This window comes from Entamoeba nuttalli, assembly GCF_000257125.1.
Source record: "Entamoeba nuttalli P19 unplaced genomic scaffold asmbl_2301, whole genome shotgun sequence".
Lineage (NCBI taxonomy): Eukaryota > Evosea > Mastigamoebida > Endamoebidae > Entamoeba > Entamoeba nuttalli.
Genome location: NW_008575215.1, coordinates 1 through 23,202, shown reverse-complemented (window position 1 = coordinate 23,202; position 23,202 = coordinate 1). Strand labels below are relative to the sequence as shown.

Genomic DNA, 23,202 nt, shown 5'->3' with positions numbered 1-23,202 from the left:
AGTACCAGAAAATAATTTATTGTTATTATGAAATCATTATCAATGATGCCAAAATCAGTAAAGATTGAATATTGTAAAAAAATGGGAGTCATATTACCAGAGATGAGAAATAGAATGAAAGTTGAACGAGAAATTAGAGAATTACAGCGTACTACAAATATGCTTATTCCTTCAGGTGTTTTTAATAAATGTGTCCGCGAAGTTATAAATGAGTATACAACGAAATTATTTAGAATAGAAAAAGATGCAAATTTAGCACTCCAACAAGCTGCAGAAAGTTTTTTAGTTTCTCTCTTTCAAGAGGCGGATATGATGGCTCGACATTGCAAGCGAGTAACCATTCTCGAGAAAGACATGTTATTGGCAATGAGATTGAAATCAATTTAATTTTAAACATTTTTAGGAAGTTGACTAAAATTTTATAAAAGAAAAAAATAATTATATTTAATTGTAAAAAATATTAAAAAAATAAACTAAATTAAATTTGTGAAAATGAAAAAGAAAACCCTGGTAATAAAATCATTGAATGGAAGAAACAAGAAAACGCCATCTTGAAGATGATATTTTTCTACCAACATTAAAAAAACGAGTTGTTGATATTAAAGTGGAGAGTGTTGATTCAAAATCTAAAACTTCTGAGAAGCCTTGTGTTATAGAAATAGGTATTTTACCACCAGCCTCTGAATTAGAAGAGTTAAGCTTTTCATTGAAAAAGGGTTCAGATGGTGTTTATGTTTGTTTTTACCAATTTTATATTGACTTAATTGAGACTTTTCTGTTAATACAATAAAGTAATTCTAAGAATATAGAAGACTCATTTTATAGAAAATTCGTGGTTCAATGGGAGAGACATTACAATACAAACAAATAGAAGATAGAACTGATTATATGAAATATGGTATTGGTATTCGTAAAAAAGGTTCAACAACAATTGAAATTATTCCAGTAGAACATTTTAATCTTCGACATGAGATTAGTGATGCTGAAGTTATTCATGCAGAACCTGGAACATATTTAGAACAAAGATTAGATTTAAATAATAGTTTTGGTACTTCAAGACATGCAATTAATAAGGTATTGAGAGGAAGAATGGAAGAAGTTACTGGAACACATGACGTTGAAAGAGAAGAAGTTGTTCCCGGAGAAAAAGAAGAAAAGAAAGATGTTCTTGATCCAAAAGACTTTCCTGATATTCCTCCATTTGATCCTGTTACAACTGAAGTATCAGAAATATTTGCACTTGATACTTTAATGACACCAGATGAGAAGACATATTATTCTAATTGTGCACGTGATGTTAGAAATAAATTGAAAGCTAAAAACCCTGTTAAACTGAATGAAGTAATGAATATTATAAAAACAACTAAGTTTGGAGCATCATTTGTTCCATTACTTTCTCAAATGGAAAAAGTAAGATTGTTAACTGTTGTTAGTTTATTAGAACTTTATCGTTCTCTTAATGTCCTCTTTATTAAAGGTGCTCACATAAAATCAGAGAATATAGCAAGAAAAGTTGCATCTGAAAATTGGATTGATGAAACAGTTTTTGTTGGACTTTGTGATAGATTTTTAGATAGTATTAATGAAAATGAATCTAAGAAGTATATATATTCTAATTTAAATAAAATGTTAATAACTAATACTGCCATTGTGACTGCTTTACATATTTGTAATTTTTCTATTTCCATGGGATATGTTAAAACTATTGGTGTTGATTTTCTAATGGTTGATATAGTTACTAAAAGGCATCTTATTCGTATAGGATGTATAAAAGAGTCTAAGGCAAATGGAGGAGTTAGAAGAGAAGAGTGTTATACATTGAAGGCACCAATTAAGATTGTTTCAGAACAAAAACATAAGAGAGCTTCTCAGAAAAAGGTATTTTGAGATGATTGTGACTGAAATAACGAATGTTAAGATTTTTGTTGGTTTCTTTTTTTTTTAAAAATTGAAACAAGATAGTCTCAATAACAAAAAAAAGAAATAAAGAAGAAGGAAATATTATAGAGAATGAAAAGAAAAATAGGAACTTGAAGACATAACATTTATGAAGAAATTATTTGAATTGCAACAAAATGAAGAGGCGTATAATAAATTACTTTGTGTTGATGCTCCTATAGTAAAAGAAGAATACCATCCACCTAATTTTCATTTAACAATTAAAATTATTTGTATTGATGGTGAACTTATTGTTGATAAAGTAATATGTGAGAAAGTAAAAGGACTATTATTAAATGAATTTAATAAATTTAATGAAGAAGATGACAAACTGGTATTTTTGAGAAAACCAAGATTTATTATCCAATCATTATTAAGACCATATATACAAAAATGTAATAGTAAGCCGTTATTTATATTTAAAAGTACTTCAGAAGAACAGTTAAATTTATTACTTGATGGGTATTATGAGTTACAGATGATTAATAAAACTTTTATTCATGAACTTATTGATTGGATGACTGTTAATGATAAGTACCAAATACCTATTGATATTGAACAGTATATTATCTCTCAATTTGATGTATTTAACCCACAAGATGTATCAGCATTAGCATTTTTATATTCGAAACTACAACAACCTGCATTAAGAAGATATTGTTTTGAGTCATATATTAGTATCAATGGTATTTCATCAACAAGAAACCAACTAAAGGAAAGTATTGGTTCCTTAACAGCATTTGTTGTTTCAAAGATTTTAGAAGGTGTTTCTTTATTTCCTGCTGTATTAACAGAGATTCTATCTGGAGACCTTAAAGAAAATGAATTATTTGATGTGTTGCAATCTTGTCTTCATTTAGTTCAATACGAACAACAAAGAAAGGATTTTGTTTTAAGAAATAATTTAACTCTCCTTCAGAATAAAATTACTTCTCTTAAAACAAAATCAAATGATATTGTTATGCTTTTCCTTCATACATTTTCTCTTTGTAGTCAAGAAACAGAGGCACAAACAGAATTATGGAATAATGGATTATATCAAACTGCAGTTACTTTAGCAAATAATAGTGGAGATGATTGTATGATTTATATATGTATTGCATCATTAGGAGCATATTGTGGTACAGTAGAACATAATGTTAATGTTGTTCAAGCTGGATTTCATCAATTTATTATGCAACATATTCAAAGTACTACAAAAGAATTTAGAGAAGCAACTTCACTGATTGCAACAGAAACATTAATTAAATTATTCACAACAAATCTTATTTCTAAAGAAGAAAAAGAATGTTTTGTTGAGAATTTACTTGACTTTATTGATGAAAGTCTTTATATCCCAGCTATAGTGAATGGACTTCAATTAATTAAGACACTTGTTAATGACAATGCACATAACCTTTTATTAGCAAAACGATGGTTTTCATTATCACGATTAGTTACAAGATGTAGTTCAGAAAAAGCAATAATTATTGGGGTATTTAAAATTTGTGTCAACAGATATAGAGAGACATCACAAGGTATTGATCCAGAAGAAATGTCAGTGTATATTGGAGTATGTTTAGATCATATTGATGATGAAGAAATTATTAGCAACGCATTAACATTTTTCCAAACAATTACTAATAATAAAGAATGGTGTGAGGTTGCAGTGAAGAATGGTTTACAACTTGTAGTAAGTGAAATTATCAAGAGATATCAAAAGCATGAAATGATAGAAGTTTGTTCAACAACGTTATTAATGAATATAATTCAAAATAATTTTGGAATACTTGAATTTTATTCAATGCAATTACCTGAGGTATTATGTCGAGTTATGAACACTTACGAACATAATTCATTAATTCAAGACCAATGTGGAATAGTATTAGTTTATCTTCTAGATGCTAATCCAAACAAAGATGAGTTACTTGAATGGGCAACAGTATGTTATAAAGCAGCACTTGAATTTGTTGGTAATTCATCGATTCAATGTAATTCATTAACAGTAACATGTCAATACCTTCAAATAACTAATGACATTGATACTTTTAATAAGAATGGATGGATTGATATTTTTGAAGTAACAATGAAGAATTTTACCTGTGATTTAGACATTCAATACCATGGTATAAAATTGTTGTTATATTTATTAAAACACCAAGGTTATTCTTCTGAAGTAGAATTAATGAATTATTTTTCTATTACTGTTATTAAATGTTCATCTTGTAAAGAAATATTAGAAGGTGTTTGTGATTGTGTATTACAATTGATATCTCCATTGAATAATAATTGGAAGAAGAACCTAACATTTCTTAAAACTCAACCATTATTAATTAACCTTGAGAAATTTTCATCATTATATAATAATGATGTTCCTTTGGCATTGAGATATAATTCATTGCTTATTTATAACCAACAAATAAACTCAAATGGAGAAAATACTGTAGCTTCTACTTATCATTTTATACTTAATGAATATATTAATTCAGTTTATCAAAATGATTATATTCTCAATGCTTCACAAGAAGCACAGAGTGTTAATGATTTCTTAAAACTAATTTCAAATTTTGATTTTGATGAAGATTCAATACAATGTACTATTGCTGCTATGGCAATTCTTTCAAATACAAAAGAATTTTCTAAAGAAGCATACAACTATTACAAAATGGTTGCAAATCATTTTTTTAAAACAGATAATATATTAACAAGAAAGTACTCAACACTCTTTTTTGCACTTCTACCAGAGTCATTATATGATGTTGATGCAATATCTAATTATGCTGAAGCAGTAACAAGTTCTTTACTTACTAATTTCCAAATAGCTGAAAATGAAATAGACATCGTATATATTACATTTATTTCAATCAACCGCATTTTAAAGAAGGTTCGTATTTGTCGTTCAGTCGTTTACCAATTTAATGCAATGAAAACAATCAACAAATTAGTAGATAAACTTAAAGCAAATTTCACTCCTGAAATGTCTAAAGAAGCTGATTTATTACTTAGACTGATTCAATAAGAAGAATACTTTACGACTAATTTATTATTATTTTTATTTTGTCATTTAAGATGGAAAGAATACTTTGCAGTTTTTCTTTTAATAATCACCAGTATCTCCAATCTTTCATTTCAATAAAAGAAGTGTATTTATTAAATAGTAGTAATTTTATTTTAATAAAGATATTAAATTCAATTTTTTTAAATACTTTATAAATACAAACAATTAAGACTATAGTCTTAATCAATTAGACTTATTTTTTTTTGTGGATTAGATAAGAGAAAATGTATAGAATTATTGAATAAAAATAAAGAGTTATAGTAATATTTTTGTAACTTCTAAATATCTTATTAAGGTAATTTAAGCAATTCTTTTTTTCTTTATATTAGAGAAATTTTATTTATGAATAATGAAAATATTTTAATAAGAATATTTTTTAAAGAGGAATGTACTTATTATTTTCATTAAAAAATAATAGAGTATTTATTTAATGATTGCACTGTTAATACAGTTTAAGACTTTTTGGTTTATATCCATTTTATGAGCATTTTTGATACTTCACTTTTATATTATTGAACGACTGTTAAAACCTAGTTTGGTGAAGTTTTTGATTTAAAATACCAATATAGTCAGATACTAAAAATAAATTTTATTGAAAATAAATCACTGAAGTATTTAACTAATTTAAAAACAGTGACTGATAAAGTTTCGGACTTAAGGTGTAATCAAAATGAAAAAGAAGTTATAAACAATTGAATACACTTTGTTTTGGAATGGAATTATTGTAATAATTTATTAAAAAAAAATCATAATCTAATTAATGTGCTTTTTTTGATGTAACTTCTTGGTAAGAAGTTGACCATTTAGATAATAAAATTTCAAATAGTTTAAAAACGTTATTTATTCTTTTAATGTAGAGAAAATGTACCTTTAAATAAAACAAAGACGACAGAAAAAAATAAATTAAATATTGAAAATAATATTGAATTTTAACTATATTAAGTTATTTGAATACGCCATTTCTTTTTAAGAATAATAATATAGTTTTATTCTTGATAACGAAGTGTTGAAGCAACTCATATCTGGTGAAGTAATCTCTAAAAAGAAAATTCTGAATAGTTTTTTGTGAGGATTGACACATTAATATGAAGTAGTTTTTGTACACGTCTTTTTCTTTAAAAAGGACAAACACCATTTTGAGGGTTGACTTGGTCATTTCTTTATTTGTTAATCATTTAAAAAGAAGGTATGACTATTTAATATCATTTAAGTCACTCACTACACAGCAATGAATCACAGTTCTGTTAATTACAGAGATAAGAGAAATTATAAAATTGCATTAGAAAGTGTTTTAATAGCATTATTGAATAGACATTTTGAAATTGTATTAAGAAAACCAAAGTCAAAATCAACAACAACATTATCTTATATTGACATTGAATCAATTAAAAGAAATAATGATATTTTACAAATAAATACATTTGTTGAAGAAAGAATAAAGACACTTATTGAAGACCAAATTAAAAAAGGATATAAATACTCAACAATTATATCAAAGTCAAGAAGAATGAAAATTGAAGAAACAAATAGTTTGTTAGTAGATCTTCTAACAGAAGAAGGATATTTATTTATTACAAAAACAATTATGAAAGGTACTGTAATAGTAGATAAAATAAAATATCTAGAGTCATTGTCTATTTCTTATAATGATATTATTTTAATTGGGAAACAAATCAATGAATGGATTATTTCTAAATTAACTAATGAGCAATCAATTCTATTAGTTTTAAATAATAAAATGTTATCAACATTTCTAAAAAAAATATTTTAGTCAAGAATGATTATTATTCTTTAAACTCAAAAAAAACTAATAATATTCATTTGTTTTGTAATGGATAATGCTATAAAAAATTTGTGTTTATTCCATTTTCGTGAAGAAATCAACAAAGCCTTATTAAAGGGAGAAAAAGAAAATGTTTTAGAACAAATTATATTAAAATATATTGATGAATATAGAAAGTCTGAAAACAAAAATAACACACAAAAAGAACCAGAAGAGTGTAGTATTTGTTATGGTGAAATGGATAATTGTTATACCATTCCTGGATGTGGACATAAATTCTGTTTTGAATGTGTTCAAGATACAGTTAAACAAGCACTTCAAGATAATCAAGTGGAAGTTCATTGTCCAGAAGCTGGATGTACCTCAAAAATACCAACTTCAGAGTTGTATGCTAAGTTCTTTACACCAGAAATGTGTAGTAGATTTACAGAAAATTCAAGACGTGTATTTCTTAATGCACAAAAAAATTGTAAGTTCTGTCCTAAATGTGAAGCAGGGCTGTTAATGACAGATAACAAAGTAAAGGTACAATGTCCTATTTGTAAATCCTATTTCTGTACTAATTGTTTATGTGAATATCATGATGGTTATACTTGTGAACAATATCAAAAATGGAAAGCTGAAAATGATAAGGCAGATGAAATGTTCCAAGAATTTATTAAAACACATGGAGAGTGTCCAGAATGTCATATGGTATGTGAACGTATAAGTGGATGTAACTACATTAAATGTATTTGTGGTTGTGGATATTGTTATAAATGTCACAAAAAGGTTAAACATTATTCTCCACACATTTTAAAGGCTGATTGCTCTCTTTCAGGTGAAGGTCATGACTAGAGAAACTAACTACAAAGTTAATTTGTTGATGATAGAAGATTGTTTTCATAATTGTCTATTTTCCTTTTGAAAAGAAAGAATAAATAGGAAAGTTCCAAGTAAATTCAAAATTCTCTTTTTGATCAACTCTAAACTAATAATTCATATCATTCAATGAGTTCTTTACTTAAACTCTCAAGTACAAGTCTTAAACCTAAATCAGTTGAATCACAACAATTATACGCATATTCTGAGATTATTAACCATGCATTACATTATGAGAAACCAATAATAAATGATATTCTTAAAGATTTACAAGATGGTATCATCCTTTCAAGATATCTTCAGATTGAAACAGGAAAAGTAATCTCAAATATTATAAAAACTCCAATCACACAAAAAGATAAAGAAAATAATTTAAAATTAATTCTTGAATTCATTAAGAGTCAAAATATAAAAGTTACTACCACTGTTCAAGACATAATGAATGGGGAGCCTAAACCAATCATTACCCTCATGTTTTATTTAATGTATAGATTTAGATTAAATGATACTCCAGTTAGAATCATTGATTTCTCTAAATGGATTAAATGCATATTAAAAATTAATAACCCATTATTTGACTTAAAAACTGAATTTTCTGATGGTATTCTTTTTGCAAGAATATTAAATTATTATAAACCAAATATTATTGCTTATAATACTCTTACTAGAGATAAAATTAAAACCGTTTCTACTTGTTTACAATTAGCTAAAAGTCAATTAAATATTCCTATTTTATTAAGTGCACAAGCTATAGGAGCAAATCAGTTAGATGACAATTCATTAGTTCTTTATTTGTCATATTTTATTATAAAGGATAATAGATTTGGACCAAATGATATGAAAGTAGCAGAAAAAATCTTTCTTGGGAGAAGAGAACGAACTAAAGAAGTAAGAAGAGCTAAAAGAGATGAATTAATTGAAGAGTTAGAAAAGTTAATGGATATTTGTCGTAAGAATACTGATGAACTTGTTAAAGATAAAATAGAAAAATTACGAGTCAATGTAGCAAATATGATGGAAGGGTTAGAGATGGTTGAAGTAGAAGAAGATGAATTTGATGAAATGGATAATGATATGATAATTCAAGAATTAAATATTCATAAAGGAAAAATAGATAATATGATGCTTGAGGCAATGGAATTAGTTAAAGAAGAATCAAGCACTCCAATAGAAATTAGAGGAGAAGATTCCCAAGCTCTTGAAGAATTAAGAGTTCAAATAAAACAAAAAATTAAAAAGATAGAAGAATTAGAAAAGCTTGTTTCAGTAATGAAAGAAAAAAAAGAAGAGGCAGAAAAGGCAGAAAGAGAGATGAGAATGAAATGTCAAAACGAAAGTACATTAATGGGAATTATAGAAGAATTTGAAAAAAGTGTAAAAGAACTTAATGATAGAATCAAAGAAAAGAACAAGCAAATAGATGATTATGAAAAAACTATTGAAGAAAATAAAGAAGATTTTGAAGCAAAAGAATTAATAATTCAACAATTAAAAGATGAAATAATTCAATTAACAAATACTGAACAAAAACTAAAAGAACAATTAGAAATTAAAGAAAAAGAGCTTCAAGAACAAACTAAAGAAGTTAAAGAACAAAATCAACAACAAAATATTATTCAAATAAAAGAACAAGAAATAATTGATATTAAGAAAAAGAATGAAGAAACAATACAGTTAATTCAAAAAGAAATGGAAAAAGAAAGAAATGAGTTAAGTATTAAAATAAAAGAATTAGAAAATATAATTTCAGGAAAAGAAGAAGAAATAAATAAAATAAAAGAAATGCATGACTATAAAGAAAAAGAAATACAAAGGATAACTGAAAAAATAAATAAAGAAACAGAAATAAATAATAAAACACAACAAGAATTAAATAAAATAAAAGAAGAAAATAATGAATATAAAAATCAAATTAATACATTAGAAATTGAAATTAAAACAAAAGAAGAAGAAAAAGGAACTACAGAATTAGAATTAAAAGAAAACCAAAAAAGTATTCAAGAATTAAAAGAACTTAAGGAACAAGAGAGAATTAATAAAGAAAAAAAAGAAAAAGAAGTTAAAGAATTACAAAAGATTATTGAAGAATGGAAAGTAAAAGAGAAAGAATGGAAAGAACAATTAGAAGAGAATCAAAAAGAAAAAGAAGAAAGTGAAGAAAACAATAATCAAATGAAGAGAATAATTGAAAAAAAAGAAGAAGAAGTTAAAGGTCTTAATCAAGAAATTGACAAAATAAATAAAGAAAATGAAATTATGAAAGAAAAAATGAAAGAATTAGAAAGAATTAAAGGAGAGATTGAAGTGTTAAAAATAAAAGAAACTGGCGATTCAAATGAATATGAAAAAATGATTGAAGAATTAAAAAAACAAATAGAAATTATTAAAAGTGATAATGAAAAAGAAAGAAAAAATAATGAAATTGAACAAAAAAAAAAGAATGAAGAGTTCAGTCAAAAAGAAGAAGAATTAAATAATAATATTGAAAAGAAAAAGAAAGAAATTGAGAAACTTAATAAACAAATAGAAGAACTAAAACAAAAGAATGAAGAGAATCAAAAAGAAAATATAGAAAAACAAAATCAAATTAACCAATTAAATTTAGATAAAGAAAAAATAATGAAAGAATTAGAATCAACAATAATGGAAAAGAATCAAATTGAAGAAGAAAGAAAGAAAGAACAAGAAATAAACGAAAAGAAAATAAATGATATTATCGCATCAAAAGATAATAAAATTAATGAATTAAATAAAAGTATTAATGAACTCAAAGAAGAATGGAATAAAAAAGAAAATTATCTTAATAAAACTAATCAAGAATTAACTGAACAAATTATTCAGAAAGAAGAAATTATTAATGTTACAATAAAAGAAAATGAAAATTTAAAAAAAGTAAAAGAAGAAATTGAAAAGAAAACAGAAACAGAAATTAATGAATTACAAATAAAAATTAAAGAAAATAATGAACAAATAAATGAAATTAATAAAGAAAAAGAAAATATTCAAAAAGAATTTGAAATACAAATTGATAATAAAAATACAGAAATAAATGAAATAAAAGAGAAAAATGAAAAAGAATTAAATGAAATAAAAATACAAATAGAAGAAATGAACAAAGAAAAGAATCAATTAGAAAATTTGAAAAAACAATTAGAAAATGAAAATGAAATAATAAAAAAAGAAAATAAAAAGAAAGAAGAAGAAAATAAAGAAATGGGATATTTAATTAAAGAAAATGAAAAGAAAATTGAATCAATTAGAAATGAAATAAATAGTAAAGAACGAGAACTTGGAACAAAAATCAAATTAATTGAAATGATTAAAAATGAAAAAGATATTATGGAAAAAGATTTTAAAAAAGAAATAGATAATAAAAATATTGAAATTAAAAGACTTCAAATTGATATTGAAAAGAAAAAAAATGATATTACTTTACTTATTCAAAAAAATGATGAAGATAAAAAGAAAAGTATTGAAGAAAAAAAGAATTTAAATCAAGAAATTGAAAAAATAAAGTCTGAAAAAAATGATGTTCAAAAAGAAAAGGAACAAATCCTTTTGGAAAAAGAAGATTTAAAATCAGATTTTAATAAATTCAAAACTCAAATGGAAAATGAAAAAATACAAATAAAAGAAGAACATGAAAATAATATAACAAATTTACAAAATGAAATAAATGAAAAAATAAATCAAAATGATGAAATTAAATTAGAAATTGAACAATTAAATAAACAATTAGTTGAATTAAAACAACAATTAATTGAAACCCAAAAAGAAAAAGAAGAAGAAACAAAAAAATATGAAGAAGTTAAAGGACAAATTGATGGTGCACATCAAGAAGTTGAAAATATTAAAAAAGAAACAGAACAACAAATTAATCAAATGAAAAAAGAATGTGATGAAATGCAAAAAACAACATTTGAAGCAAAAGAAGAATTAAGAGTTCAAGTAGAAAGTGTAAAAATGATTGAAACAAAAGTTTCAACACAAAAAGCATCAAACACAAAATTAAAAAAAAGAGTAGAAGAATTAGAAAGAACTATAGAAAAATTAAAAAATGAAAGAAATGAAAAAGAAGCATTTTGGGAAAAGAAAAAAATGTGGATGATTGAAGATGAAGAAGATAAAAAAGTGTTATTTAATAGTCTTGCTTTAGGAATTAAAATGGTAATGCCAAAAGAAGTTTTAAAAATTGATAATACAATGTTGTATAATGAATGTAAAAATAAAAATGTTCCTATAAAAGATTGGTATTCTTGGTTGTTAGAAACACTAAGTCAAAAAATAATGGGATAATAATCTCATTTTATAAATTATCTTCATTTCTTTTGGTCTAAAAGAAAAAATTCTTTAATAAAAAACATTAATTCATTAATAAATTAAATTTTCTTTTTTTTTTATTCTGTTTTTAACTAATAGAACTTATAGTCTAGAAACATAATTAAATGCGTAGCATATTACTATTATCCTTTTTCATCAATACAACCATATTTTATAATATCTTTACTATCATTTAATACCATTCTTTTTACATCAATATTATGTAAAATGTATTTTTTAATTTATTTTTTTGAATTTAGTATCTTTATTGTTTATTAAATCATTTTTATATTTTAATTTAACATCAATACGTATTAAATAACTATTACTCATCTAACTTATTATTGTTTTTTTTTTAAATCAAATAAATTCCTCTTATTTTATAGATAATTTCTATAAATGATAAATAAAAATGTTTTGAATTAAAGCTTGAATAATCCTCAGTCAAAAAAGAACACAATAATTGATACATTATTTATACATTAAGTGATTGTCTCATAACCTTATAACTTGTGATTAATAATAATTACTAATAAATTATAGAAACTTTATCTTTTAATAAAAAAAACATTTTTTTAATTAATGAATCTAAATTTGTTTTTAATAAAAATGATAAATATAACATAATTATTAAAAAAGAAAAATTGAATGAAGATTATGAGAAATAAGAACTTAAAAAAATATAAAATTCAAAGTATTATGTCCCTAGACAAAGCTATCACTGTTGCTGAAGAAGCAATTAATTTTGATAACCTTGAAGATGACTATAACGCTATATCAAAATATAAAGAAGCTGTTGAATATTTAAAACTTGCTCATTCTGATCCTTCAAATGCTGAAAGTTATTCGGTGATATTAAATAAAGTAATGGAATACAATGAACGTATTGAATATTTGGCTGAGCTTCATCCTGGAGATACTAAATTCGAAGAATTACTAAAAGCACCATTCGTACTTGACCAACCCCTTTCTAACAATACTCCTACTCAAGCCCCAGTGTTAGAAGAACCTAAACCAATTGTTACACAACCAGTTGAACAACCTAAACCAATTGAACAACCTAAACCACAAAATGTTGAACAGCCTAAACCGATTGTTACACAGCCAATTGAACAACCTAAACCACAAAGTGTTGAACCAATACTAAGCCAACAACAAGAAAAACCACAAGAAATTATTAAACCATTATTCCCTGAACCATCTCAACCTATTGAAGAAAAGAAAGATAACACTGTTATTGAACAAGGAGAAGAACAACAAAACAAGTCAAAAGTATTAGTTGGAGCAGTTAAAGTAATGCCTACAACTGATATTTCTCAACAACCTACAAATATTAAAGTGAACCAACCTGAAGAAAAACAAGTCCAACCAACATTTAATATTGTACAATCAACACCTATGCCAACAACTGGGGTGGTGCCAGTAATGATGCCAATGACACAACCGGTCATAAATCCTATGATGACGTCAGTGAATGGTTATTTACCTGTCATAACTCCACAAGGACCAATGTTAATGCCAACGACTCAACCATCATCACTCCAACAACCAGTATTTCCACATTTTGGAACAGAACCAAGCTCTTCTTTAATAGGAGGACCAATTATACCAATCACGTCTGCACCAATTCAAAGTGTACAAGAACAAAAACCTAAAATACCAAAACAGTCAACTACAGCATTAAGAACTGCATTCATTAGATCAAAATTAAGTCTTGAACATCCATCAACATTAAACGGATTAAAAGCATGGAAATTAGCCAAACCATTAGCAGAAAAAGGAAAAGAATTTGATAGCCAAACCAAATATGCAGATGCACTTGCATATTATGAAACTGCATTAGACTATTTTGCACAAGCACTAAGAGCACCTGAACTTACTGACACTATGAAGAAACAATTAAAAGAAGAAGTAAAAGCATATCTTACGAGAGCCGAACAGATTAAACCAGTTGTAGTTGAATTTCTTAAACAAAATCCAACATATTTTGGAGAAGTAGATAATGAAGATAGTCAACGATTAGAAACATGTATTGTATGTAATAAAAGAATTGAAGGAGAGTTTGTTAGTGCACTTGGATATAATTATCATCCACAATGTTTTGTTGCAAATGTCAATTGTAAATTATGTGGAAAACCATTCTCTTTCCCCAAAATGGAATTTAAGATTTATAATGATCAAGCCTACCATCCATTATGTTTTGAAGGTGTAACTGGTCTTGAAAAAGAAATAACTTATACACCAACATTCCAACATGGTACCATTTTTTATAAAGTCAAGTTACCAAAGAAAATATTTAATGTAAATGACTCATTTATGTATGATATTACTATTGATAATTCAACTAATTGTTGTATTAATTATATTGAAACAGGACTATTATGTGAAGAGACTCGATTTTCTCGTGGATTCTCAGGTGAAATGAAAGGAGAAACAACAAAAACAGAAATGGCTAAAAAGAAAATAATGTTTGAAGGTAAAGTGATGAGGAATGGGGTTATTACTAAAAGTGAAATGTTTTCAATAGGAATGGTTCGTCCATCTCATCACAATGATATTATGTTTTATCGTGGTTATAAATTTGTTGTAAGTCTAAAAGTATCTGGAGTTGCTTTGGGACCAAAAGAAATAGTCTTTCCAATATATATTAATGAATAATTTTCATTGGTATTTCATGATATTTAATTTTTGTTTTTTTCTTTATTAAAAATTTTAAGATATGTTAAATATTTTTTCAGTAATATAGAATAAATTCTGTGTAAAATATTGAATAAGAAAAAGAAAAAAGAAAGGAGAAGATTTACCTTAAAATAGGACTTTTTTTCTTATGTTAAATCAAAAAACTGAAGTATTAAGTTAATGAAAAAATAATGAAGATAGAGAAAATCTAATACTTGATTATTTTGCATAATCATAATTTAATCTTTCAGGAGATTAAAGTAACTTAAAAAATGTTAAAAATAGACGTTTTAAAAGAAAAAAAAAAGAAATATTCAACCTGATTCTAATGCATCGCGAAGAAACCCCCAGAAATGAATTTAAACTAAATCATTTCTTTCTATATTTGGAATTCTCGATTCAGTTTCCTGAAAACAAAAGGAAAAAGAAAGGACAAATTTCTAAGAGGCAACTATCTATTTAAACCCTTGGTTAAAACTTAGTTTCGTTATAGACATTATGTCTGAACTACTTGATCTTATTCCACAAAAGAAAAAGTTATTATGTCAAGTCCCAATCATGAATTGGGATAAAGTTATGGAGTTAGTCAACCAGTATCATACTGTAGTCTTACCTGCCTTCTACAAAAGATTTGATGACCAATTCCAATCTGCTAAAGATTATATTGATCAATCTAATTCTCAGGAAGAAGAAGCTAAAAATGTTTCTACTATTAAAATGGAGATGATATATCCTGGAAATCCAGTAATTGACAATGTAGAAGAATGTCTTTCTATTGAATTAATTCATGATATTGATCTCTTAAATTGGCTAGTTAGTGATATTGACGCTGAAATCACAATTACAAAAGTAGAAAATATAAATAATGTTATTACTATTAGTGGTTCAATAATTGCTAAGAAATATGGTACTGATATTGATTTTACTATTCATTATTCTAGGATGAAAGAAGGAGAATGTAAACAACAAATTATTCTTAATGACCAAGTTTATGGTTATGTATTTCCAATTAAGAAAAATGATGGCTCTGAATATTGGACATATTTTGGAACTGCCTATAAAAATATGTGTAAAGACTTTGACTCTATTCCATTAGAGTCATCAGATGGAGATATGAGAATTATGCCATTTATCAGAACTATGAAATTAGTCAGTGATGCTATTGATCTTTCTTTTGATGATGATTTCATTGAACGATTTAATGCTAAACATAATTCAACACTACCATTAGACAAACATATTTATAAAGGATTTAGTGGTAATATTATTACTTGTAAAGATGGACTTCTTAAACCATTACAAAACCCAACAGAACCAAAGGTTCTTAAATTCCTTCAAGGTACTGAATTAAAAAAATTTCTTCCAGAATATCATGGTAAAGTTGAAATTAATGACACTGTTTTTATTTCTATGGGAGACTTAACAGAAGGATATACCAATCCAAAAGTTCTTGATATTAGACTTGGACAAACTTGTACTATTAGTAAAATGGAACAACAGCCATTTGGATTTAAAGTTGTTGGAAGTATTTCAGATCCAAAAAATGCTTGTTTTTCATGGGATGATTTATATAGCACAGTTAAAAAATATTTAAAAGATAATAAAGAAAATTTCTGTAGATATGAAGTTCTTCCTTCTTTAATTAAACAACTTAATGAACTTCTTAGTATTGCTAATACATTTACAGGTGTACAATTCAAACAAGTTTCATTAATGCTTATTTACGACGCAATTGATAATGCCTCACAAAAACCAACAATTCATCTTCTTGATTTTCAAAAGAGTGTCATTGATGAAAAGGCTGGAATTGATCATTATTTCTGTTTTGGTATTTCATCATTAATTAAATTATTACAATCTGTTCATGATTATTATACATCAAGACATTGTGTTTTCCTTTGTAGACATGGATTTAGATTAGATTATACTGATCTTACTTGGGTTCCAAATGCTAAATACCCACATGATCCTCCTTTGTCTTCAGAAGGAATTCAACAAGCTAAAGATTTAGCTAAACGTTTAAAACATGAGAATTTAGATATTATTGTAAGTTCTCCATTCTACAGAGCAACTCAGACTGCTAAATTTATTGCTGAAGAATTAGGAATTAAATATGTTGTTGAACCAGCATTTGGTGAATTTCTTTCAATTAATAATCGTAAAGCTGTTCCCGACCTTGACCCAACTCCATTAGAAGAAGATAATGCAATGGATAGAAGCTTTACTCCTTTAGGAGGAGTTCTTTCTTTAGAAACTTGGGATTCTATGCAAGAACGTGTTCATACAAGTTTAAATGCAATAACAAAAAAATATCATCGTGTAGCTATTGTGTCTCATCGTTCTACTTTCCAAGCTTTACTCTCAGTTATTGTTGGGCATAAGTTCAAGTACCCTCTTGATTTTGCTTCTGTCACTTCAATGGTTCCAGCTAAAGGAAGTACTGGATGGGTTATTGATAGAATCAATATGTTCTCACATCTCACCGTATTTACTGAAAGTCCTTATTATAACCCAAATTATGCAGCAAAGAATTATAATGATATGATTATTGATGATAACGGTGCTGTCCATGACTCATAACTGTGTTATCTTTCTTTATTTTCATATTTTTTTTTAAATATAATAAATTTTTAATTCACTAAATTATACTTGAGTTTCAACATCTGCCATAAAGGTATCTGTTTGTTTAATAATAATATCGTCATAAGCATCTTGTTGTTGTAAATCAATCACTCCTTGTGTTTTTAAAACCAATAATTCAAAGAAACACCCAACAACAGGTTTTCTTTTTTTTCCTTGAACAAATGCTTTGTATGACATTTCAGTTCTATCTCCCATTGACCTCTTCAAGAAGTTATGAATTTTAGCTGATCTTGATGTCCAACTATCAGTAACAATTTTTTGCTTAAATGGTTCTTCAGGAATAGCTACATCCTCATTATATCCTTCATTATTATCAAAGTTTAATGTTGGAATGTCATCTTGAATAGGAAGATTTTCATCAGGAATAATGTCACTAACCCTTCTTTTCTCTTCAGAACTTACTTCATCAGACATACCATCTTTATGTTTTAATGGTTTTAATGTTGAAATATGTTCCTGTACTTCCTCTAAATGTTTTTGGGCTTCTTCTTTTTGACTTGCAATATCAACTTCTTTCACAACATCTTTTTCTTGGACTTCATCTTTATTTATCATTTTAATATAATTCTTAATTTTTTCATTTGTAACTTCCCATCTTCCTCGAAGACGTCTTCCTTCTTCTCTCAATTCATTTAAACTTCCAGGAGCTAAATCAAATTCTCTTATAATCTTATCACAATCTTTTTTTGTTTTTTCATATCTCTTAACGCTAATTAATGTTGCCTTATCATAAATAATTTTTTTTTCTTTTCTTGTCTTTTTCTTTTTTTCTTTACCTTCATCTTCTTTTGCTTTTTCTTCTCCATTATCTTCAATAAGTGCTTCATTTTCTTGTGGCATTTCAACTGGTATTTCTGGTACATCTTCGTTAATCATTGGTAATGGCGCTTCTGTTTCTTCCATTAAAGAAACTCCTTTCTCACTTATTTCATGAGATGGTTCTTCATTTGATACAGCAGAAATAAGTCCTGCCATAGTAGTGTCAATCAATGATTTGTCAATAGGTTGAATTAATTCAGATGGTTGAATAGACTCTGGAGCTCTTAACACAGCAGGGTCATTTAATAATTCATCTAATGTATTTAATGGAATTTCATCCATTGACCCCATAGTAACTAAATTACCAATATCTTGTTGAAGAGTAATATCCTGAGCATTTGCTGTAAAATTCCCAGTTAAGTCTCTTAAATCATCTGCATTTAACTGTTCATCTAATTGAAGATCCAATGCTAAATTAGCAAAATTTATTCCTTCATTAATACTACTATCTTCAGAAAAATCTCTTTGTCTTGTTGGGATAGTAATTGCTCCGTGTGGTGCAACAGCTTTTTCTGCATCAACAGCACCTGGTCTAAATGACAATTTAATCTTTACTAATGCATCGTTACAGTCTTGAAGTAAATATTTTACTTTTCTTGAATAAATACGACAAATACCTAACAATAAATGTCCACTAATTCTTAATGCTATTGGAATTTCTGGATTAGCAACAGCATTAACAGCTTCTTTTAAGTCAATAGCAAGAATTTGTTGTTTAGTTAATTTACCTTCCCAATGAGCTGCAATCCAAACCTTAGCAAGTGGACCTTTTTTTGTTAAAACCACTTGTGAATAAAACATATTTCTGTATTTTGACTTTTTAAGTTATTTCTGCAATTTTAGTTCAAAAAGAGAAAAATTAATGATTTTGAAATAATCACGAAAATTAAAAAAGGGGTTTATTAGGTTTAATAATTTTTTTTCTCAAAACGAAGAAAGTGAAGAAAAATCATTTAAAATGAATTTGATTTAGAAACATTAAGCATCAGAAAATATTTTTTAAACCCATTTAATTGCACCAATAAATTCAACTTGGAACTTGATTTCTGAAACAAATTTAAAGTCATGGGCATTTGTATAATCTTGTTCTGGATTAGTAATTTTACACATACCATGTTTCAAAATAAAGAAATTATGAGACCCAATAATCAGGTCTTTTGATTTAGACGAATAAATACATAAACTTTTACTTTCATTATCTTGAAGATAAAATGCTCTTGGTTGAATACCATTAGGATTTGATAATGAAAAAATGAAATGTTTTGGATCTTTTGTTATCACTTCACAATCGTCTATTCCTTTTCCAGGTTTTAATGGAGCATTAGGAACAGTCAATGAATTGAAAGTACCAAATATACTACCATCCTTTGTAACAATAATTAACATTATATTTGGTTTATTACAAATAGCATTATTTAAATGAAGAACTTCAATTCTTCTAAAATTAGAACAACTGTAAATAACTCGTGGAGCAGTTAATCCAGTCCATTGGTGTAGTTGATTATAATATAATCCAATAAATCCACATTTATCTAATTCATGTAAATAAATTTCATTCCAAATAGCTTCATCCATTCTTTTAATATCTGTATAATTTATTTGTAATTCATTTAAAGTATCATGTACATTTTTCATATCTTTTTTACATTTTTCATTTTCATCACATAAATCTCTTACATCATTAACAATACTTCCTTTTTCTACTGTGTCCATTCTTACTCTTAATTCTAATAAATCGTTATTAATTTTTTTAATAAATGCTTCTTCTAAATTACTTCTTCCATCATTAAATTTAAATTTTTTTAATTCTTCAATAGCATCAGAATTATTAACACAAATAATTCTATCATTATTAACTTTTTCTTCAATTGTTGTTATTTTTGTTTGAATGTTTTCAATATTTTCTTCATATCCTTTTACTTTTCCTCCAATCTTTTTAATATCATCTTTTAATTTATTAAATAATTTCTTTTTATCATCATCATCATTTCCTTCATCTTTTTTACTCTTCTTACTTTCTTTTTTTATATTAGTTTCAATTAATTCTGTTTTCTTTGTAATAATATCAATATTTGCATCTGTAATTTTAATTTTTTCTTCAAGTTGTTCCATTTTATTAATTTTATTTTGTAATTCTTCAATAGATTCGTTCATAACTTTTTCATTTCTTTTAATATCTTCAATAACTTCTTTTATTTCAATACTTTCACTATTGGATTCATTTATAATACTTGATAGATCATTTGGTTTCTCTTTAATACTTTTTATTTCTTCTTCTAATTCTTTTTTAATTGTTTCAATTTCTAATTTATTTACAAGCACTTCATTCTTATTTTTAATTTCATTGATATCATTTTCAATACATTCATTTTGTTTCTTTATTTCTTCATTTTCTTTTTGAATACCTTCAATAACTTTTGTATTTTTTTCATTATTTATCTTTATTTCATCAATACTTTTAATTATTTCTTTAATATTTTCTATATTTTGTTTTATTTCTTCTACTTCTTCTTTTTTAACCATTTCATCAATTCTATTTGTAACTCCTTCTAATTTCTTTTCAGTTTCATAAACTTTCTCTTTAAACTCTTCAATTTCTTCTTTTTTGCTTTCTTGTCTTTCAGTTTCTAATGTTTCAATCGTTTGGGTTTTATTAAATTCTTCAAATCGTTCTTGAACATCTTTTTCAATTTTATCACTTCTTTCTTTTAGTTCTTCAACTTTCTTATTTAACCCTTCAACACTCTCTTTGATTGTATCAAACTCTTTATTGACACTTTCACTCTCAACTGTTTTATTATCTTCTTTTTCTTGCTTTCCTTTTTCTGTTACATTTTGTTTGTTTTCATTAATTAATTTCTTAATATAATCAATTTCCTGTTTTATTTCTTCTACTTGGTTTTGAGAATTATTTTTCTCGTTATTTTCATTAAATGAATCTAGCTTCTCTTTAATCTCAGTTTCTTTTATTTTTAATTCTTTAACTTCATCATTAATTTCATTTATTGATTTTTTGATAGTATTGATATCATCACTTCCTTTTAATGCTATAACGGCTAAACTTAACTCTTCAACATCCTTTTTACTAACGCTGTTTTGTTTAATTTCTTCAATATTTTGTTGTATTTGATTAATATCTTTTATATCAGGAATACTTTCTTTAATTTGAATAATACTTTGACTAACTTCATTTATTTGCTTTTCTCTTTGTTCTTCAAAAGACCTAACTTTTTCTTCAAGATTTTCAATCTTCTTTTCACAATCTTCTTTTTGACTTTTCTTAATCTTTTCGATTTCTTCATTTATTGTTTCTATATTTTCTAATACATCATTTTGATTTTCATTCTTCTCTACTTTATTTTCAATATCTATAATTCTCTTTTGTAGCTTACTTAATTCATGATTTATATCTTCTTCATTATTATTTGATGTTAGATCTTTCTTTATTTTATCTATTTCTTTTTTAGTAATAAATTCTGACATTTGCTCTTTTAATTCTTTTACCATTTTATCGTCTTTAATTTCCTTCAATTCTTCTTGAATTTTATTAAATTCTGATTGTGACAAATATTTATTAGTAATTTCTTCAAGTTGTTTCATTGAAACAAATTCATTTTGTGTTTTTTGAATTTCTTCAATTTTCTTTTGAGAAAGTTCATTTTGGTGTTTAATTGAATTAATTTCATCATTATAATTATCTTGTTTAGGGGTTTGTTCAATTTTATTTTCCAATTTTTGAATTCTGTTATTAATATCATTATTATCTTCTATCATATCATCTACATCTTTTCTCATCTCTTCAAGATCTTTTTGTATTCCTCTTTGAACTTTTTCAATAAATCTATTAAGATCTTCAATTTTATTAATTGCTTCTGTAACATTTCCATTTTGAGTATTTTCTTCTTCTTTTATTTGAATTTCTTTAGTGGTTGGTTGAGTAGTGGCAATGCTATTTCTTAAATTTGTTTTATTAGTGTTATTACTATTCTCTCTTTTTAAATCTTTTATGTCTTTTTTTAAATCATCAATATCATCTTCATTGAAATTCATTCTTTCTTTTAAATCATCAACATCATCCATTAAATCATCAATGTCTTTTTGCATATCACTAACGTTTTCATCACTTATCGGTTTTTTATCTTTTTTTGAACTTTTTTTAGCATCAAGATCTTTTAGAGTTTCTTCTAATGCTTTCTTCTTCTCTTCAACCGCCTGTAATTTCATTGCATCTATTTCATCTCTAAAGGAACGTATCTCTTTTTTTAGCGCTTGTGTTCTTTGCATAACAAGAAGGTCAGATGATTTACTATTTTCATCTAATTGTTCACTCACCCAATCCATTGTTTTCTTTAATTTTTGTTCCATCTTTTTGTTGGCTTTTTCTAATGCATCTATACGTTGGACTAACTGTTTGACTGTATCTTCCAAATTATCCATAATGTTTTTATTAATTGTATAATTTTTAGTTCTTTTTCAACGAAATAAATTTCTTGGAAGTTTCTGTTGATTTTTTATGGTGGTTCATTTCGAACTTTTATCTACGAACCATTCGTCACTACTTCTTTGCTGACTTATCGGGAGAGATAGGATAAATAACTGTTTTTATATTTTCGTGATTTTTTTATTTTTGTATTTTTTCTGTTAAATATAACAAAAAATTGGTTTAAAGTTTTATAAAAATAGAATGAATTTTTTATTTATATTTATAGATGGAATTTAAATGGCAGAAAAATTTCAATTTATTAAAACTCAATGAATTGAGTGTTATTATGATTAGTCTCTATTGTTCTTTGTTCATCAAAGAAAGTATATTCATTTTTTCTTCTTTTTGAAACTCTACAAAGTATTTTATAATATTGTAGAATCAATATTTAATAATATTCATATTTTTAATAATATAGTTTTTAATTTCTTTTATATTGCCTATTTTCATTTTTAATTCTTTATTTAATCTAACTTTCTTCATTTATTATTCCATTTATTTTATATACTTTATTCTCCATTTTCATTATTCTATTCTTTATTTATAACTATTTTATTTTCTTCATTTATCTCCATTGGTTTTGTGTTATGAAATGTCAGTCAATATCATTTATTAGATTAATTTTATTCTTTTTATTTA

General features: G+C 25.6%; 10 protein-coding genes across 10 annotated transcripts; 8 read left to right on the top strand and 2 right to left on the bottom strand.

Annotated features, from left to right (window-relative positions):
- Nucleotides 1-27: 27 nt before the first annotated feature.
- Nucleotides 28-387, top strand: ENU1_017900 (histone H3, putative; the record flags this gene model as incomplete). The annotated part of the gene is made up of 1 exon (XM_008856905.1): nt 28-387. One exon carries the CDS (start codon nt 28-30, stop codon nt 385-387), a length of 360 nt encoding a protein of 119 aa, XP_008855127.1.
- Nucleotides 388-526: 139 nt separating this feature from the next.
- Nucleotides 527-1,887, top strand: ENU1_017890 (hypothetical protein; the record flags this gene model as incomplete). The annotated part of the gene is made up of 2 exons (XM_008856904.1): nt 527-733; nt 826-1,887. The coding sequence occupies 2 exons, from the start codon at nt 527-529 to the stop codon at nt 1,885-1,887; spliced, it is 1,269 nt and encodes a 422-aa protein (XP_008855126.1).
- Nucleotides 1,888-2,047: 160 nt separating this feature from the next.
- ENU1_017880 (hypothetical protein) lies at nt 2,048-4,936 on the top strand (the record flags this gene model as incomplete). The annotated part of the gene is made up of 1 exon (XM_008856903.1): nt 2,048-4,936. The coding sequence occupies one exon, from the start codon at nt 2,048-2,050 to the stop codon at nt 4,934-4,936; it is 2,889 nt and encodes a 962-aa protein (XP_008855125.1).
- A 1,267-nt stretch (nt 4,937-6,203) lies between these two features.
- Nucleotides 6,204-6,746, top strand: ENU1_017870 (hypothetical protein; the record flags this gene model as incomplete). Its single annotated transcript, XM_008856902.1, has 1 exon — nt 6,204-6,746. The coding sequence occupies one exon, from the start codon at nt 6,204-6,206 to the stop codon at nt 6,744-6,746; it is 543 nt and encodes a 180-aa protein (XP_008855124.1).
- A 60-nt stretch (nt 6,747-6,806) lies between these two features.
- On the top strand, nt 6,807-7,595 carry ENU1_017860 (zinc finger protein, putative; the record flags this gene model as incomplete). Its single annotated transcript, XM_008856901.1, has 1 exon — nt 6,807-7,595. The coding sequence occupies one exon, from the start codon at nt 6,807-6,809 to the stop codon at nt 7,593-7,595; it is 789 nt and encodes a 262-aa protein (XP_008855123.1).
- Nucleotides 7,596-7,748: 153 nt separating this feature from the next.
- ENU1_017850 (viral a-type inclusion protein repeat-containing protein, putative) lies at nt 7,749-11,915 on the top strand (the record flags this gene model as incomplete). The annotated part of the gene is made up of 1 exon (XM_008856900.1): nt 7,749-11,915. One exon carries the CDS (start codon nt 7,749-7,751, stop codon nt 11,913-11,915), a length of 4,167 nt encoding a protein of 1,388 aa, XP_008855122.1.
- A 723-nt stretch (nt 11,916-12,638) lies between these two features.
- On the top strand, nt 12,639-14,597 carry ENU1_017840 (MIT domain containing protein; the record flags this gene model as incomplete). The annotated part of the gene is made up of 1 exon (XM_008856899.1): nt 12,639-14,597. The coding sequence occupies one exon, from the start codon at nt 12,639-12,641 to the stop codon at nt 14,595-14,597; it is 1,959 nt and encodes a 652-aa protein (XP_008855121.1).
- A 519-nt stretch (nt 14,598-15,116) lies between these two features.
- ENU1_017830 (phosphoglycerate mutase family protein, putative) lies at nt 15,117-17,198 on the top strand (the record flags this gene model as incomplete). The annotated part of the gene is made up of 1 exon (XM_008856898.1): nt 15,117-17,198. One exon carries the CDS (start codon nt 15,117-15,119, stop codon nt 17,196-17,198), a length of 2,082 nt encoding a protein of 693 aa, XP_008855120.1.
- A 63-nt stretch (nt 17,199-17,261) lies between these two features.
- Nucleotides 17,262-18,881, bottom strand: ENU1_017820 (DNA repair protein Rad21, putative; the record flags this gene model as incomplete). The annotated part of the gene is made up of 1 exon (XM_008856897.1): nt 17,262-18,881. One exon carries the CDS (start codon nt 18,879-18,881, stop codon nt 17,262-17,264), a length of 1,620 nt encoding a protein of 539 aa, XP_008855119.1.
- A 198-nt stretch (nt 18,882-19,079) lies between these two features.
- On the bottom strand, nt 19,080-22,517 carry ENU1_017810 (hypothetical protein; the record flags this gene model as incomplete). The annotated part of the gene is made up of 1 exon (XM_008856896.1): nt 19,080-22,517. The coding sequence occupies one exon, from the start codon at nt 22,515-22,517 to the stop codon at nt 19,080-19,082; it is 3,438 nt and encodes a 1,145-aa protein (XP_008855118.1).
- Nucleotides 22,518-23,202: the final 685 nt, after the last annotated feature.